This window comes from Toxorhynchites rutilus, chromosome 2 (assembly GCF_029784135.1).
Source record: "Toxorhynchites rutilus septentrionalis strain SRP chromosome 2, ASM2978413v1, whole genome shotgun sequence".
Taxonomy (NCBI): Eukaryota; Metazoa; Arthropoda; class Insecta; order Diptera; family Culicidae; genus Toxorhynchites; species Toxorhynchites rutilus.
The window spans coordinates 214475709-214495209 of record NC_073745.1 but is presented as its reverse complement, the minus strand read 5'-3'; the positions used below and the strand labels follow the sequence as shown (position 1 = coordinate 214495209).

At 36.7% G+C, this 19501-nt stretch overlaps 1 protein-coding gene across 1 annotated transcript; it reads right to left on the bottom strand.

Moving 5' to 3' along the window:
• Positions 1-3190: 3190 nt before the first annotated feature.
• LOC129770891 (LITAF domain-containing protein) lies at positions 3191-10348 on the bottom strand. Its single transcript, XM_055774062.1, has 3 exons — positions 9951-10348; positions 3885-4160; positions 3191-3819 (listed from the first exon to the last, which is right to left on the bottom strand). The coding sequence occupies exons 2-3, from the start codon at positions 4157-4159 to the stop codon at positions 3714-3716; spliced, it is 381 nt and encodes a 126-aa protein (XP_055630037.1). The 5' UTR covers position 4160; positions 9951-10348; the 3' UTR covers positions 3191-3713.
• Positions 10349-19501: the final 9153 nt, after the last annotated feature.

Below are 19501 nucleotides of genomic sequence, written 5' to 3'. Positions count from 1 at the left end.
ACTATAATTTTTGCCCCAAACTCGTGTAATCTCTATCAGATTAGAAGACACCAAGCCGGTTTTCAAATGTTAAAAGTTGGATGATAATATTTACATCATGTTATTTAATTACTTGAAACACGTATTTCTGATCTTTATTGAACTACTTGTCTATACATTTCCAAAATTGTTTCTGAGTTAGTTTTCATTCATAATTTTAATTTTAAAAACGTGTTTACTTCGCCTGAAAATCAATTATTTTTTAACGCCACCCTAAACCTGAGACGAGACATGACAATAGGGGGCCGATTCCGGACCACCTCTTCTGTCAAACTCGGACCACTTGCAACTCGGCTTCTGATTGGTTAATGAGGAAAATAATTGACAAAGATAAATATACAAAAATGGGATCTCCAACATTTTTACAGTGTTGCCAAATATATTCAAAATTGAATAATAGTTGTATTCACATTTCATTTTAGCGAAAAATTCTATTATGGATTCTTTGTAAGTTTTCGTTTCTATTACGTCCGGTGTTCAGTTCCTGAAGAGAGGGAAACATTGCATCGGAATTTCCACCCTACATTTTTTGTGATTCTCTTGTCATCTAGCATAGCATAATGGCAGCGGCCTAGCAGAGAAGAACATTCAATTATTTTCCAACCGTAAAGCAGTTAGCAATAAAATTAAGATCAAATAACAAATAATAACCAAGACAGCATGGAACGTATTCAAAATCATGTTGGAACCTGAATAAAGCACACATACCTAAAAAAAACTTGAATAAACGCTATGTTATATTTTGGGAATGTATTTCAGTACTATTAGTATTTGAACGATATCAAAGTTGAATTATAAAGCCTTATTCCTTTATACACTTCACGGTGAAAACGAAATGAAGTGTATCCGCGATGACAACGATACGGTGTCGTCATCTGGATACGAAATTAGTTTTTAACAAGTCTTACTACTCGGCCAGAAGGCTCTTTTTAATTGCTAAAATCTGAATGAAAATTTTTACTTGGCGTTATTTATTTACTTGAAGCACGCCTTTCTTGCCCTAACTTGACCTATTTTCTATACACTTTCCGATATTCTCACTAAAACTTATCATTATAACATAACATTATCTTCAGATACAATTTTTGTACAAGATTATTTTACCAATTGAAGAAAGCAAAGTTTTCCATTCACATTGAACACTAATTTGATACGGAAAAGGTAATTTTGATTCATAATTTCTTTTTGAAAAGGGTTCATTCTACCTGAAAACCCATCATTTTCTTTAACTCGTGAAACGAAATTTAATGGCGTGTAGTTCATTTCGATTTCATCGTGAAGCGTAAACGGCAAGGCCCACAATCTCTTGATAAATAAAATGAACTATAAATTTAATTCATGTATTTCAACACATACTCCTACTATCAAATCAACGTTTTCAAGTTTTCTTTAATTTTTTGCATACCAAAATAACAGGAAAGTACTTATTGCTTAAAATATGTGACATTCGGTTGAAAAATTACAATACAAAAAAAATGGTGCAGCTCAGAAAATACATGGTACGAAGAACACATGTTTTTCATGGGAAATAATCTTCCGAAATTTTATAACATTTGGCAACCTTCACATCCCGCTTTACTGTTATCTAGCACTTGATCGACGAAAATGCAGAAAGAAGAGTAAGAAGCCAGTTGTCACGTCTTGTCTTAAGGCAATGTACATAGAATAGAAGGTAAGGGATATTTCCTGTGTATACACACGGAGAGCCCATGAATTACACACACAACGAAGTTAGTAATAAAAAATCCTCAATTTGTTCGAAGTTCTGAAGTTTTTTCAATATTTCTCGATTTTAAAAGTTCTAAACATCATAAAAAGTGGCAAAATCGCCGGTCGAGTCGACGGTAAACACGATAGTGTACTTGTTTTTCACTGCAAGTAACGTTTTATGTGAATTTCTGTCGATTTCATACTGAATAGTTTTTGTTTACTTCAGAAAAATGTTGAAATACCACGTTCCGCGATGCCGGAACAGAATAATTTCGAAAGAGATAAACTAATCGGAGATGTTTTCAGTTATCCCATGCATTCGCTCCTTGGATCGGGAACGAGAACGACACTGCTTCGATATAACCTCTCCACACATTTGTTTATCGGTTTCGCATTATTTCTATAGTACAGGTGCGATAATTTTACTGTTTTCAATTTTAAAATAATTAAGTATACCACTATTCCATTATTTCGAGACAGTTCTTGTGTTATAATTTAAAAAATTAAAAAATGTTTGAATTTATGTGGATTCGATCTATGGTTAATAACTATTTTTTGCTTTTTTTCTTTGCCTATCACTACTTGAACAAAGCAGGGAGTAGACTACCTTCTTATTCTACGTACTTTGGTCTTAAGGTGGCCGTACACTGTTTGCCCGGAGGACAATTATTTGATATTTTTTGACAGATAAGGTTTGATTTGATATTTGTACAAACACTATTTTGTTTGCCACTCTTCAATTTTCAACAGTAGTAAACAATATCAAACACCGAACATGGAAAAATCAACTGAAATATTCAAGGTAACCTAACCATGTACCGACAGGTTCGAAGAACAGACTGAAATAATATTTTAGGCATCCAATAATTGAATATTTGCTTGTCGTGTTTTGTGTAGAATATATTTGATCAGTACACGTTGACCAAATTTTATCTGTCAAAAAGAGTCAAATATTTGGCTCCGGTCAAACAGTGTATGAGCACCCTTAGCCCTAAACTAGTAAACGAAGCTCAATGCCGCCAACGCGGATGGGCCGCTGTAGTGAACACAAAAAAAATTGTGTAGTACTGTTTCGCCATCTATGAGATTAAGATGCAAACCTATTCGAACGCTCAATAGTTGATGCGCCAACCATTACAAAGCGTTACTCTATCTGTAACAAAAATTGAGTTATTTCGAGATTCAAAAGGTTGTCTTGAAATTCAACATGGATGGAAATAAAATATTAAAATGAGCAGAAATTAATAGCTCCATGCTAGAATTATTAGTTTTTGCCTCTAAGATCAACTCACCAGGATTATTGTAGACTGTCACTTACCTTTGGAATATCGATTTGGTATATCTTATTTTCGAATTTCAAGTCTTGCAAGAAACATCATGAGTCAGTTCTAGAACCGAAAAAGACTTTTTATGATATTCACACAGAGCAAAAACACATACATTTAGTTACATTAAAATCATTTTTGGTTTATTCAATATTATCGGCTGCAAATGTTATAACAATAACACAACACTACCAATACGAACGAGACGTATAAAAATGTGTAAGTCCGCGAGAAGAATCAAAGAAACAATGAATATAACAAGTTACACATTCACGACAGAGAAATCGGTTTCAAATAATCACTGCCCTCTGTACTCGTTGGTAACAGCGGCCTTCGTTTTGCTTTAGTAGATTACACAGAAATTATTGCAATAATTATGCTGATGTCAATTGTTCATCTGCCGTTACAAAACAGCGAGTGGTGCGCTTTGCGTATGGTTTACCAACGACACGAACAATTTAAAAATATTTGTTGGTTACGTATGTCACGAGTGCTACCAAACAGTTTTATCAATGGATTCGTTTTTTTTTCTTAGCAGGTTACCCTTTCGTTATGTTATATTTCGAGATACCCTAGAGATGGAACTATGGCAGATTCGGTTCAGTGATATCAACAGCATTGGCGCTCAGTTCCAGCTTCTTATCGTCGATGTCGTCCGAGATAGGCCTTGCAATGGGGGCAACTGTGATGGACATCCATACATTCATCAATGCAGCACGGAATCAGGCAGCATCCGAGCCAGCAACTGAAACAAAACAATACAAATATCATTGCAGCGAGAACTAATTGCTAGCTTATGGAAACACTTACCCAAATAATGCAATTAGAAAGCCAGATACATAAGCGATCAACCCGGGTGAGGTTGTTGTTTGTGTGTTGATTTCGGCTTGGCAGCTGGGACAGATCATGTGCGTTGTCTGTGGCCCGACCGGAACGACTGTGGTAATGATGGGCGGACCGGTGGGCTGTTGAACATTTGGAATAAATGGGCTGGCCGGTGGAACTCCTCCCACGGCTTGTGCGTAGCTGGGAGGTGCCGACGGTGGCGGCACGAAACCATAAGCCGGTGGCGCTTGCTTACTCATGCTGTAAAAGAAATCAGAAACATTCAGTCAGTAGATGTAATAAATGATATTTTCATCATCAAACATGGGGGGATCATATTTTTTCATTCATTTATTTGTCCTGTTATTTAAGTGCATAAATTGCACGTCGTTTCATATGTAGTAAACAGAATTTATACTTCCCCTTAGCAAGTTGTTCATGGTAGTTAGTAATTAGTGAATAAATTTAATAGAAACTTGTGCTGTTCACTGTTTCATAATGCTCATCTCTATCAATATATATTTTGCTTTCAAAAGATATACCACATTTTGAGAAAGAAAACCAAAACCACAAGTTTCAATCTATGATTCACCAGTTTACTGTGGGTTGGATGATACTATTGCTATCTCGACCGTTACCACTATGCGAAAAATTTTTCCAGCACATGATCGCCTCAGATGCAGCTGCAATGCGAACGAACGCGTGGATAGAAAGAACGAAAACCATGGAAAACTGACCTAAGCCACTAATTATTAAGTACTCCCACACACATACGCACTAATAGACGACCATCAAATGAATTTCTGAAGCGAAGAGGAAAATTAAAATTCTTTGTTTATACTCGCCTTGGTGTTCAGCGTTGTTTGTTTAGTTGCGAGTTGAACAGGGAATGATCTTAATTTGAAAAATATGTGTTCATTTTGAGCTAACATTCTTGCTCGTTTCATTGTGTGCTGCTTCCGCTCCTAATGAAGTGATCCACTAGTAACCAGTTTGGGATGACGAACTACTGATAACATTGTCATCTCCCAAAAATGGTTGAAAAGTTTTGTTTGAGAAGAGATGATGAGACATACATTCTAATCAACAGATGCTAAATTCGAGTAAACATAATACGGTAATAACGGAAAATGATAGTCATGATTATTGATAACGCTCTTCCCATGTGACCTCGGAAGTATTTCGCACAGCATTGTAACTACTGAAAACGTTCATGAGGTTCATGGCTGTAGCCAGTGGCGTAGTGAAGGGATCGGTGGGAGGAATTAGGGAGGCGAAAGGGGCGGTCCCCCTGATTTAGTTGAGTCACATTTCGACATTCACAAATAAACCATATTTTATTATTTATTTTCTTATTTTGTAACTGTCAGTTCGCCAACATTTGTATGCTTAGATAAGTTTGAGTTTTCATTCGAAAACAAAAACTCAGTATTGTGAAGGGGTTACAGCTTAGTAACCCGCCCCGGGTGTCACCCGGTCACGCTACGCCACTGGCTGTAGCTAATAATCAGAACAATATATGAAATAACAGCGAAGTTGATTGGAGAGATGTATAACAGTTTGGCTGAAAAGTTCATAAGGTTGACGTCTAGATTTTTTTTATATATGCTTCATTATAGAGATTTTCAGCCGTGGGCTGGTTCATCTCTTTATTTTTACAGTTTTGGTTCTATTGATTGTTTGTAACGTTGTCTGTTCATGCTTCTAACTCCTTTTCCCAGCTATTTCAGATGTGGTGGAAGAGACCTGCGTCCTTGAGGAAGCAGATTAATGTTGCTGATGAAGATTTGTCATCTTGGAGTACATCGCGGATGCTGCTTGATATTCGGTATTTGTCTCGAAGGTTCTCATACTTGGGGCAAACGCATAAAAAGTGCCCGACTTGACACAAATCGCAGTCTACATGGAAAGTTCCGCCACTCATGTTGTGTGAAATCTTGGTGTGGCCAGTGCGAAGACGGGTTATTACTTTTTGCTCTTTAAAGTTTGGAAAATCTTCCCATCTGTTGATGCAACTATTAATTTTGCCCAAAAATAATGCCGTTTGCTTATACCAAATAGTTGACCAAGAGTTGCGGAAAATTCAGCCACGAATTGACATCATGACCAGGGACTTTGTCTGTATACTGATTTCCTCTTATCCCAGAAGTTCCTAAATGATCCGCTTTTTCGTTTCCGAGGATGCCGCAGTGGCCTGGTATCCATGCGAAAACAGTAATAATAAATTGTGTAATTTGAGTAATTCGCGGTTCGATCGACGGTCGGCCGCACAGGAGGTTTCACCATCAACGGGTTGGGATATGACGTCCCGGATTGCTTCACCATCCTGCTGCGCTTCTTCTAGAAGTGAGGGGGGTACTACCCTTTCCCACCCCTCAAACCGACGATTTGTGTTGTTGTTCGGCATTATGTTGTAGTAGGTAGGGTGGGAATTGGACTGTGGTGTGCGGTTAGTATTGCCTTGCAGGTTCATTGTGGGTTATTTTAGGCGGCTTGGAAACATCTGAGTCATGTTCGGAGTCTGTTAGGCCTAGCTCTTCATATGAAGGTTGGTTTGTGGTTCTTCTAGTTTTGATCGGGCTTCTTGCGTTGGAATTTTTTTTGGTGGTGGTGACATATCTGACGGTTGATTAGAATGCGTTTGGTGGCCTGTTCCTCGTTTTTTTCCTACTTGTTTCCGGTTCTGTTTCGCTGGTCATTGAATTCGATCGTGTTCTAATCTGTGTGGCTTCAATATATTTCTTCATTTTCGGGTTTTGCGCCTCAAGCTTTGTAAGTCTCGTGTCTTAATCATGGATCAGTTTTAAAAGTTCGTTAATTCTGTCGTCTTCCTGTTTGTTTTGCTCATTGATTATGTTCAGTTTCTGTTCAATTGCTTGTTTTTGTTGGATTTCCTTTGTGAGTTTCGTTATTTCATTATCTTTCTCCGTAACCTGATTTGATAATGCCGTCAACCTGACATGATCAATACGAGGTTGTGCAGCTACCTGTGCGTAACTACCGCTTCCAATTGCGACCCGTTTCCTTGCGTCTACATATGACAGATTGAAATCTATTTTTGTGCGGATTACAGCAACTTCTGTTTTGTAGATTTCGCATTGTCGACTGCTGATTCCCTTTACAATTACGACAAAATGGTTCTTCCTCGCACGCGTCTCTTTCTTCGTGTTCTTTGGAACAATTATAATATCGTTTGGGGTTTGGGCAGTTTATTCTTGGGTGACCGTACTCGTAACACTTGAAACACAACATCGGATTTGGATAGTAAGGTCGTGTTCTTACACGTAGAACGCCGACTTTGACGGTTTCCGGATATATGCTTTTGTTGAAAGTTGACACTATAGCTGAGGTTTTCTCCTTATTGCTTTTCAGAATTCGTCTTGCTTTCATAACACCTTGTTGCACTAAATGGTTTTCGATCTCCTCTTCGCTCAGTTCCAACAAACCAAAAGAGGATATCACGCATCGAGCGCTGGATGTAATTCAATAGATATCTCTGTCCCATCGTGCAGCTGAGTCATTTCCAATAGTTTCTCCACCTGGGAGGCTTTTCGAGTTTTTAACACGTACCGGGTACACTTCGCTTCACTTTTCGCATGCTCTATTGGCCCAGCAAAATCTTCAAGACTTTTCCCGATCAAAAAGCTATGGATGGGTTATACCTATGCTATAACCGCAAGGTTGACGTAGGACTGCCGTTGGCTTTGTAGTCATTTGTGTTTTTTCACCATTCACCAATCGCACCTCGGATGTTTCTCATTGGATACGACATCGCCGCTACGAAGAGCTATCTTTCGTATGTATTGATTAAACTAGTGAATGAATTAAACAATTTACGAAATCAAATGCAAACAAATCCCAATTTAGATCAATTCAAGGATGAAGGTAGTAATATACTAAATAGTTATCAACATTTTACCTAATCATCAAACGGTATGCGTAGAAGTTCAGTGAACTGGCGACATGAAGGGATATGCAGTCTTGAATAACCGAGCCAAAGCGTTGCATTTGTAACCACTTTTGTAGACCGTGTTAGCAAAACGAATTCCGGAGTGTAAAAATGCATGGGGGTATAAAAGTACGCCGAGAGCTGCAATGCCGATTTTCCCAACTTCTTGGTTTCGATATCTGTGTTGGGAAAACGCATTCCGGTTTACAAAAATGCAAGCGAGTACAAATAAACCCACAACTTGCATCTATTTTGCAATACCGATTTCCCCAAACTCTGTGGTTTTGAAATCTGTGTTAGCGAAACATTCCGATTTGCAAAAGCGCAAACGAATACAAAAGTACCCGCTGCTTGTATCTATTTTGCAATGCCGATTTCCCCTGGCTCCATGATTTTGAAGTCTGTGTTGGGGAAGCATCCATTCATTCCTGCGATGGTACCTCAATCGTTGCGCAATCATAAACTGAGTGGATTTCCGAGACACTCGCGACATTGGTGTTATTTCAATAGCCTGTTTTGTAAGGCAATTGTAAGGTGTTTGTAAAGCAATTGTATGTTTTTGGATCAAAAGGTAACAAGCATAGAAAGCGTAGACATTTTATCTTTTGAATGAGGTATTTATAATACCATTTCATTCACTTGTTTAGGATCTATTAACGCTCAAAATCTCGTTCTCCGGCGTAACGCTTTCGTTTTCGAAACTTTGAAATTACACCCCAGTATAGAAATGAAAGACGTAGTCCTAGACGTTAGGAACTGGTTTAGCTCTTTCTCTTTCATGTACCCTAGTACACCAATGCGTGCTTGAAAACGGGATTAAAGACTTCACCCGCAACTACGTAACAATCGTGCGGAAAAAAAGTAGGACCGGTGGCAGAACACTATACTGGATGTTCTGGGTGGCGTAGTTCCATTTTTAAGCCAAGAACGATATATCACTTGGATTTAGAGAAACTCAGTAAAGCGACCGATTGCTCTCGATGCTCTACGCGAACTGCCTGACGTCTAGATGGCGCCTCTTGCAAAAATCTTCTTGACTATCACAAAGCCCCATCTTTCAATGGATACGTGTCAAAATTTGAAAGCAATCGGTCTATTGCTTCGTGAGTTACAGCGACGAGAGTGAAGCAACTTTTGTTATTGTGAAAAAAAAAAAAATGGAAAAATCCAATTTTCGTGTATTGATTGTAAAATTGCATGAATTAGGCTTCGAATTGCTTCCGCATCCACCGGTTTTTCCAGATCTGGGCCCTAGCGATTACTTTCTGTTTGCAGACCTGAAGACAATGCTCGCTAGCAAGAAATTTAAAACCGATGATGAAGTGAGTACCGAAACTGAGGCCTATTTTGGAAAAACCGAAAAAGTACTATAAAAATGGTATCGAAAAGTTGCAATATCGGTATAATCTGTGGTCACGCGTATTCTAGAGCTTGCCCCACATTCAAGGCGTGTTATTTGGCTTGAGAAATCTATTACTAAGAACTAAGTAATAATGGATAACGCTAGTTAATGCATACGTTTAGACAGCAGAAGTTCCACAGGGAATGTTAACGCCATTCGAGAGTCGAATAAATTTCCGTTGAAAGAGAATCTCCTATCTTTCCACGCTAATAATAATTTGTTTATGCCGAATACCGTTACTTATTATTGATAGAAACTCTGTATAAATTCGTGAAAAAGTTCACTAGACTGTGGTGGCTGAGAGTAGACAACCGCAAAGGGTTAATTGTATTATTCTAATGATATACATATTAACATTTCATTTAAAAAGTTCATCATTTTCAAATAAACCATTTAAACACATTCAACAACTAAGCAGAAAGCCTATCTGCAACAATTCAAACTAAACCTCTTCAGCTAGGAAGCTTTTTGCATAAATCATTAGGTTTCATGGAAAGCGGATAGCAAAACCAAACCTACACACCATCGAGTTTGACGTAATTCGCATTTCAAAACGCATAAACACACGTATACGTGGGCTCTTGTCTTCTCTCCATCCTTCCGTTCTGATGCTGTTGTCATCTTAACCGGATGCTGAAGGCTTCTCTCATACGCAAAGCCAATAATTTCATAACAGTGGAAACAAAATTCATCAGCTTACCTGTGGTTCTTTGGGTTTGTGTTTTCAACGTGTGGAAATCCTCGTCAAGCGTTAAATGGCGATTTCTCGAGTCCTTGGTGCGTCTTTGGAATAGGGAAAACCCGAATACGATTGTTTTCTTAAGAATATTTAGCAATAAGTTTCACTTAGCACTCAATTATTGAAAACGAAACTTGTGGACTGGCGTTTTGTATTTTTTCGTAAATTGCTTGCTGTCTCTTCTTCTGTGTGCGTATGAGTTCGCATATGACTTCATCTGCTTATATTTTTAGCAACTTGCTACTTAGCACCTTCCTGCGCATCACTCAACACTGTGTTCTGTGTTTGCTGGCAGCAAGCGTCTAGTCAATTTTCGGTCTCGAAACAATGCGATAGAAGACAGATCAACATAAGAATGACGGCAGCTGCCCCGTCTGAAAGCATTTGCCCTTCTAAATGACAGAACGATAGGTTTTTATCGTCCATTCACGAATTAAAGCAAATTGACTTATAGATGGCACTCCGATATACAAAAACATTCAGGGAGTATCATTTGACCAAGATGATGGAGTTAACAGGGGGCTCGTAATTTACACTATTTAGAATAGACGTATGAGGAATGGCAAGACGAAAAGTTTGGATTTGTTTATGTTATTACTTACGTTGGTATGGTTACATTTGATTTCGTCGAAGGTATTTGAAGCAGTATAATAAATAAACAGTTGTCGTTGAAAATAGTAACCTAGTAACCTTTATGCATATGCTTCCGCCAGCTGGTTCGGCGAATGTGATTCAGGGAATGCTTTGACCGTGGTACCGCCACTGGCGCATAATTTGCTTTGTTTTTTTGTGCTGGTTCATAACGGCAATCAACCGTGCCGGCGAAACTGTAGCCAATGTTTAGTGTTGTTTGGATACCATCTATGTAAATAAGTTCAAACTTACGGGATACGTCCGAACGGCAATTCTGACATTACGTTTTACCTTCCACTTCACTTTCCTTGCGTTTGACGAATTTACGACGATGTTCTACACTGGAGAAAAACTTTATTTAATGCAGCTATCAAATCTTTAGTAGTTGAAACATTGGTAAAATGTACACATTTTTTGTACATATTACCAACATTCGGTAAAACTGATGTCAGATGCAAAGTTCATCCCTACCAAAGATTCGTATATTTTACTACATAGCATTTGTAACCTTGTGTATATTCATGCTTAGCAAAAGTGTGCAGTCGCCATTTCTTTACTGGAATCGAAGCGATTTGGAGGTAAGCATTTTGTTTTTGCTCTGATTCACTGTATCTAAATATCTTTTCTTCAGCTCCTGAGCGTAGATAACAATTTATTCACATAATATATGACACGTTGGAGTAGCGTAACAGTAACGAAAATCATCGAGTGGAAAAACTAAAATTAATCAACAAAAATAAAGTCCATGCTCCGCTTGTTCGTAAGGATTTCGCCAACAGAACTTCCTCGCGATCGAATTTTGCAGGTAAACAGCTTCATGATGCAATTATAAAGAAGCCCCTTCAGCTAAAATCCGCCACTTCTTTATTTCTACAGAAGTACTCTAGCGGAGTATAGCTGGGATGGAGAAATCTGCCTTCGAAAAGATTCGCTAGATTATGTTGTCCAGTTAAAATTGCTTATGTGCAATTTGGAATTGGGAGGTTTTCATTGAATATAAATTTGAATCCGTCTCCTCGGTCGAGAAACCTTGCCTATTTCCGCCGAGGGGGGGGGGGTAATTCTTTTCTTTTTTAGCTGGCATTAAAAAATAATATAAAATCATTAACATATTTATGTTTTTTGTTTTCATCAGGAAATGGGAGAAAAAATATGTAGGGAGAGTGCTGCGTTCTGGTACTGTCGACTGTTTGTTAATACAGAGGTGAAATTTACAGAATTTCTTGCTGTTTTTACCATCCCAACGAGCTCATCGAAGACGAGGAGGACATTCACTATAATCACGCCAACATTTGTATGACTAGATAAGTTTGAGTTTTCATTCGAAAACAAAAACTCAGTATTGTGAAGGGGTGACACCCTAGTAACCCGCCCCGGGTGTCACCCGGTCACGCTACGCCACAGGGTGTAGCTAATAATCAGAACAACATATGAAATAAAAGTGAACTTGGTTGGAGAGATGTATAACAGTTCGGCTAAAAAGTTCATAAGGTTGACGTCTAGATGGCGCTTCTTGCAAAAATCTACTTGACTATCACAAAGCCCCATCTTTCAATGGATACGTGTCAAAATTTGACAGCAATCGGTCGATTGGTTCGTGAGTTACAGTGACGAGAGCGAAGCAACTTTTGTTATTGTGAAAAAAATGGAAAAATCCAAATTTCGTGTATTGATTGTAAAATTGCATGAATTGGGCTTCGAATTGCTTCTGCATCCACCGTATTCTCCAGATCTGGGCCCCAGCGACGGCAGACAGTAGGCGCAGTACTCGGAATCGTGGCAAGGGTACAACGAAGGAACAATTACGACGAATTGAATGAGTAAGTAATTACATTTGGTTCCCCGTTTGTCATAATTTGAAATCTTAATCTCTTGTTTTAGTTCGTACAAATCACGCATCATCGAAAGCTATAAATTGAAGCAACGAGAAAATGGTTTTATATCCAACGAAAGGCAATACTGGTGATCACACAAGCCAGCCGGATAAACGATGATCTGCTGAATCACTAAAGCGTGTCGATTGCCTGCTAATCAGCTGTAACTGTCCCCAAAGGAAGAATAACAGATCGATGTAGTCAAGAACGGAACTATTGTTTTTATTATATTACAATGTTATGATTATTATTATGTAACTGTTAATGAAGAATTACTGTTTTTGTATATAGCATAAGTTATTAGCTACACAGCTTTTTAAATGAATATAGTTAATTAGAAATATTGTCTCAACCCTGATATTGTTTCATTGGTGGACCAATAAATCTGCCATTATTAAATAGACGAATCGCTTTTGTTCGGCCAATATTGATCCAATATCGGTATAACAAATCATAATTTTTGCTTGACATATTTGTTTACCAATTGTTTTTCGTAAAATGTATCAATGATTAGTAGGGTCGAAAATCACAAATGAATTGGTAACAAGTACCAAAAAATTGGTCATATTTACTAAAGATTTCTCTCAGTGTATGACGAATTTATGACGATTTTGTAACCTTTTTATCGTAGAAAGAATTCGTGAAACCGGCAAAATTGAAGAGAAATTCTTTTTGCATTCATAACATATGGCGAATAGTTCGGTACAAGTGTTATAATTTACATTCTTTTACTATGCAAATGATAGGTGGTATTCGTTGCGCTTCAAATATTGCAGATCCTTCTCGTTTCAGCCGAAAGGAATTCAACCAAACTTGATATGATATCGATTGCATTGTCATTATTTACAGTTTGAGCTTCTGAAAAATGTCCGGAAGTACTCATAACCTATATTCACTATCGAACATAAACATTTTGAAGATTATCTATGACTTTGGTTCAATCGGGTGTTGAGACCATTGTAAATAGAAAAAAATATAATTTTCTTACCATTTACTGATGACATTGAATAGCTATTTTTCGGAATTCCCAGAGATATGTAAGAACTCGGTTGAATTGAAGTATATACAAATATAAAAATAAAATACACAAAGCCCTACCATTCTTACCATATACTGACGACATTTAATGGTTGAAATGAATATAAATAGAAATAAAATTAATAATCACGACAGAATCTTGTTTTCAGTACGTAGAATAAGCAAACATCATCACTTTTGTGGTTCTGAGCTCTATTGACGAATTTACGCAAAGCTGAATCAGCTCGTGCGACATCTACATTAGAACTCAGAACCACAAAAGTGAGGGTGTTTGTTTATTTTACGCACTGAAAAGCAAGATTCGGTGGTGATTATTCATTTTATTTCAATTTAGATTCATTTCAGCCATTGAATGTCGTCAGTATATGGTAAGAAAGTTGGAATTCTGTATATTTACGATGGTTTCAACACGCGATTTGACCAAAGTCATAGATAATCTTCGAAAATTTTAAGTAAATTTTAAGCATACTGGTTATTAACACTATGGATAATTGCGATGAAATCGATAGCATATCAAATTGGCTGATTATATTGATTATTTAGGGGCCGATACGAGAAAGATTTGCTGTTTTTTTAAGCGCAAAACACGCTACTCATCGTTTACTTAGTTGAAAAAAATTAAAGTTACAATACTTATAACAAGCCATTCCACGTAATATACATAGCACATTGTAAAATGATGATTTTCTAACCTTTTCAGCGTGGAAAGAATACATGAAATCGGGAAATTTGAAGATAAATTCTGATTTGTCTAGAAAATTTGAACGAATTCCATACTAAAAAAAACAAAACATCCTCATTTTACTCGTTGCGCCATCTGTTTTTTTTTTAATTTTCTGTATTATAGTGACTTTCAACACATTTGGCTGGTTCGTCACTTTTACCTTCCATTTCAGAAGAATGTCGGGAATGAGAATTGAACTCGTGACCCTTAGCGTGAGAGGTATGGATGTTACCGCTACGCCAGATCGCCTCCGCCATCTGGTTGTAAATCCAACGTAAATTCGTCAATTGACGAATTTACGCAAAGCTGAATCAGCTCATGCGACATCTACACTAGAGCTCAGAACCACAAAAGTGAGGGTGTTTGTTTATTTTACGCACTGAAAAGCAAGATTCGGTGGTGATTATTCATTTTATTTCAATTTAGATTCATTTCAGCCATTGAATGTCGTCAGTATATGGTAAGAAAGTTGGAATTCTGTATATTTACGATGGTTTCAACACGCGATTTGACCAAAGTCATAGATAATCTTCGAAAATTTTAAGTAAATTTTAAGCATACTGGTTATTAACACTATGGATAATTGCGATGAAATCGATAGCATATCAAATTGGCTGATTATATTGATTATTTAGGGGCCGATACGAGAAAGATTTGCTGTTTTTTTAAGCGCAAAACACGCTACTCATCGTTTACTTAGTTGAAAAAAATTAAAGTTACAATACTTATAACAAGCCATTCCACGTAATATACATAGCACATTGTTAAATGATGATTTTCTAACCTTTTCAGCGTGGAAAGAATACATGAAATCGGGAAATTTGAAGATAAATTCTGATTTGTCTAGAAAATTTGAACGAATTCCATACTAAAAAAAACAAAACATCCTCATTTTACTCGTTGCGCCATCTGTTTTTTTTTTAATTTTCTGTATTATAGTGACTTTCAACACATTTGGCTGGTTCGTCACTTTTACCTTCCATTTCAGAAGAATGTCGGGAATGAGAATTGAACTCGTGACCCTTAGCGTGAGAGGTATGGATGTTACCGCTACGCCAGATCGCCTCCGCCATCTGGTTGTAAATCCAACGTAAATTCGTCAATTGACGAATTTACGCAAAGCTGAATCAGCTCATGCGACATCTACACTAGAGCTCAGAACCACAAAAGTGAGGGTGTTTGTTTATTTTACGCACTGAAAAGCAAGATTCGGTGGTGATTATTCATTTTATTTCAATTTAGATTCATTTCAGCCATTGAATGTCGTCAGTATATGGTAAGAAAGTTGGAATTCTGTATATTTACGATGGTTTCAACACGCGATTTGACCAAAGTCATAGATAATCTTCGAAAATTTTAAGTAAATTTTAAGCATACTGGTTATTAACACTATGGATAATTGCGATGAAATCGATAGCATATCAAATTGGCTGATTATATTGATTATTTAGGGGCCGATACGAGAAAGATTTGCTGTTTTTTTAAGCGCAAAACACGCTACTCATCGTTTACTTAGTTGAAAAAAATTAAAGTTACAATACTTATAACAAGCCATTCCACGTAATATACATAGCACATTGTAAAATGATGATTTTCTAACCTTTTCAGCGTGGAAAGAATACATGAAATCGGGAAATTTGAAGATAAATTCTGATTTGTCTAGAAAATTTGAACGAATTCCATACTAAAAAAAACAAAACATCCTCATTTTACTCGTTGCGCCATCTGTTTTTTTTTTAATTTTCTGTATTATAGTGACTTTCAACACATTTGGCTGGTTCGTCACTTTTACCTTCCATTTCAGAAGAATGTCGGGAATGAGAATTGAACTCGTGACCCTTAAGCCGGGTTCAGACGGTGCGAGTAAACATACGAGTCGGTCTAGTCAGTTACTGCAGTGCAGCTACTCACACCGTGTGAACACATCATGCCAGCTAGTGTCATGTGTGATTCGGTGTGCGAGCTACTTCAAAGTTTTTTGAATTTACTCGCACTCGCATCCCTCAAAACGTCAAAAACAGATTTTAGCGCTCGAATCAGGGATGCCAAATCTTGACATTGTCTTTACATTTCTCTATTTTTAAGATATTTGAAAATATGCGAAGATATTTATAGACTTGAAAATTATTGGAAGAACAAATTAAACCCTCATAGTTTCTAAACGGAATCGTTATTATTTAGTTTTGCACGCTGACGGGGCACGTTTTTTAAAAATAGTTTTCTTGGGGATCTAAATATAAAATCATTATCGGGCACGATTTTAATTCAAAATTCACTCAAAACTTGCAAAAAAGTATTGTTCTAAGAAACAGAATACATATTCGATTTAGAAAAAGTAGATTTTCATTCATTATTTTAGTTTTTGAGGCGTATTAATTGCTCCTGCAAATCTACTAACATTTTTATTTCACAAATTGGTACACGAAGCTGCTGTCAAGGCGAAATAAATCAAATTTTGAAAAATCTTTTAGACTGCCATTTGGAGCACCACATACTTTCGGAATTATTTTAGCTATGGATGCTTTCGAGATTTTAAAAAAATTCGACAATAATCTGAACGATATTCCAGAAGAAAGGCACATCATTTCTAGTTTCACTCTTGTAGGTTTAGCATCCTTCATGAGTGTATCTTGGCGTTATATTTGTGGAGCAATTAAATCCAACAGTTTTCTCACTTTTTCAGGTGTTATTCTCAACACTGCTCTGTACTCTCGGAGATCATCATTGTAGAGTTACTTCAATATTGTATTTGTTGCTTCTTTTCTTTGCATCCAATTCCTGGCCCGAATCCTTTTTTCTTTCTGCTTTTTTCGGATAGTACCTTCAGTATAAAATAAATTCAGCACAAAGTATTTTTAAACACGGCCAGCGTGTGTTTCGCTATAAAATTGTGTAATGATAAATTCAACTGAAAACCTAAGATGAAAACTGCCAATAAAGAAGCCGATTTCGGATCAATCATCTGACAAATTCGGACCTGATTGCTGTTTCTGACTATTTGATGGACATTTGAAAAATCGCCTGGCATCTCTGGTAAACCCGTGTCGTGGTATCTGGTTTCTTGTCAGCAGCTCACATTGTGTGAACGGACAAGGCGAGTCAACCATTTGTCAAGCGAGTTCACCGGGTCAGTAGCTGCTCATTGTGAAGTCAGCTACTAGCAACGTATAAATGGGCCTTTAGCGTGAGAGGTATGGATGTTACCGCTACGCCAGATCGCCTCCGCCATCTGGTTGTAAATCCAACGTAAATTCGTCAATTGACGAATTTACGCAAAGCTGAATCAGCTCATGCGACATCTACACTAGAGCTCAGAACCACAAAAGTGAGGGTGTTTGTTTATTTTACGCACTGAAAAGCAAGATTCGGTGGTGATTATTCATTTTATTTCAATTTAGATTCATTTCAGCCATTGAATGTCGTCAGTATATGGTAAGAAAGTTGGAATTCTGTATATTTACGATGGTTTCAACACGCGATTTGACCAAAGTGATAGATAATCTTTGAAAATTTTATGTTTGATAATGCATACCGGATTGGCTGATATCATTGATTATGTAGGTGCCGATACGAGAAGAATTTGCAGTATTTTTTTTTTTTTTTTTTTATTTTTTTCATCGTTTACTTAGTTGAAAAAAATTAAAGTTACAATACTTATAACAAGCCATTTCTCGTAATACACATGGCACATTGTAAAATGATGATTTTCTAACCTTTTCAGCGTGGAAAGAATACACGAAACCGGGAAATTTGAAGATAAATTCTTATTTTTCTAGAAAATTTGAACGAATTTCATACCAAAAAAACAAAACATCCTCATTTTACTCGCTGCGCCATTTGGTTGTAGTTCCAACGTAAATTCGTCAATTGAAAGATGGTACTTTGTGATAGTCAAGTAGATTTTTGCAAGAGGCGCCATCTAGACGTCAACCTTATGAACTTTTCAGTCGAACTGTTATTAAATATTTTCATACCGCATAGCTCTCGAAGTTTTCTGAAAAAAACACAAATATCAGAAAACAAATACGAACAAATTTTAATATAAATAAACCCAGTACTGAGTTTCGAAATTCTAAAAAAAATCAAACTTGGGAATATTTATTTTATGTACCGTGCAACATTGTTCAAATTCTGAAAAAAAAATCACACATATCTATAAAAGGCGTAGGAACACATTCAAATACGAATTAAAGTAGTACTGAATCTCTAAATCCTAAAAAAAATCAATATTTAAAGCTTTTTTTTAGTACTTCAATTTTTTAGAAATTTATTTTTTGACAATATTTCTCGATACATCACAGTAAGATGCACTTTCAGTATTTTTTTCAGTAAAAAAATGAATTTTGTGGAAAGATGAATGATTCAATTCTCTATCTAATGAGCATGATTTTGAAGGTTGTTACTTGATAAACAATCAATTTATTTCAACTGAAATAATTCATTATTCATTAAATACAGCAAGACGTTGAACAGAAATTTGCACTCAACAAAATTTTTTATCAGTTAACTTTACACAAATCCATATAGAAGGAACGCGAAAACGAGAAAACTTGGGAGCGGTCCGTAAAGTGTTAAGACGGCATTCATTTAGCGTGATACCAGAAAGTTTACTGACGATTCATCGAAGAAGTCGTGAGCGTTGATCGTACGTTCTTTTGGAGAGAAGATAAACTCCATGTTAAAGACTGCATCTACGATTTGATTGATCGAAACTGACTACAAAGAAAAAAAATGTGGTTGCCTGATTTGATTAAGACGGAATACCATACAAGCAGAATCTTGTAGAACATTCTGCTGTAGGAGCAATAACATGATCAGTCATTAGGAACGAATCTAAAGACTGCCCAGAATTGTTATATCGATAATGAATTTAGGGAGATTTGAAATCTGGATTTTACTGACTTCAATGTAATCGAACGCAAGGATGCTTCTTTCTTTTGGGGTAGAATTTTGTCCCTAAAAAGGATTGATAATGATTTTGCTTTTCTTTAACTCAGAAAACATATTGCAACATGTTTTATTCTGACGTATTCCTCAAAAATTGTTGAACGATTGTTTTCAGAATACAATTTGAACAAATCAAACTATGAAATGGAACAGGAACAAAAACTCTGCGATTGATTCTAATTCCAAAAATTATGTAGACATGCATAAAGAACAGTCAGAATTATTTGGATTGATACAAAATGTAAAACAAAAGCATAATGTTAAAATGTATGATCACAAACAGGATGAGAAAAATT

Bases quoted from the DNA above. Each gene is read 5' to 3' on its own strand.
- LOC129770891 (XM_055774062.1), bottom strand. From the start codon at position 4,159: ATGAGTAAGCAAGCGCCACCGGCTTATGGTTTCGTGCCGCCACCGTCG. The intron at 3,820-3,884 runs GTAAGTGTTTCC...GTTTTGTTTCAG, and splicing joins TTTCTAATTGCATTATTTGG to TTGCTGGCTCGGATGCTGCC.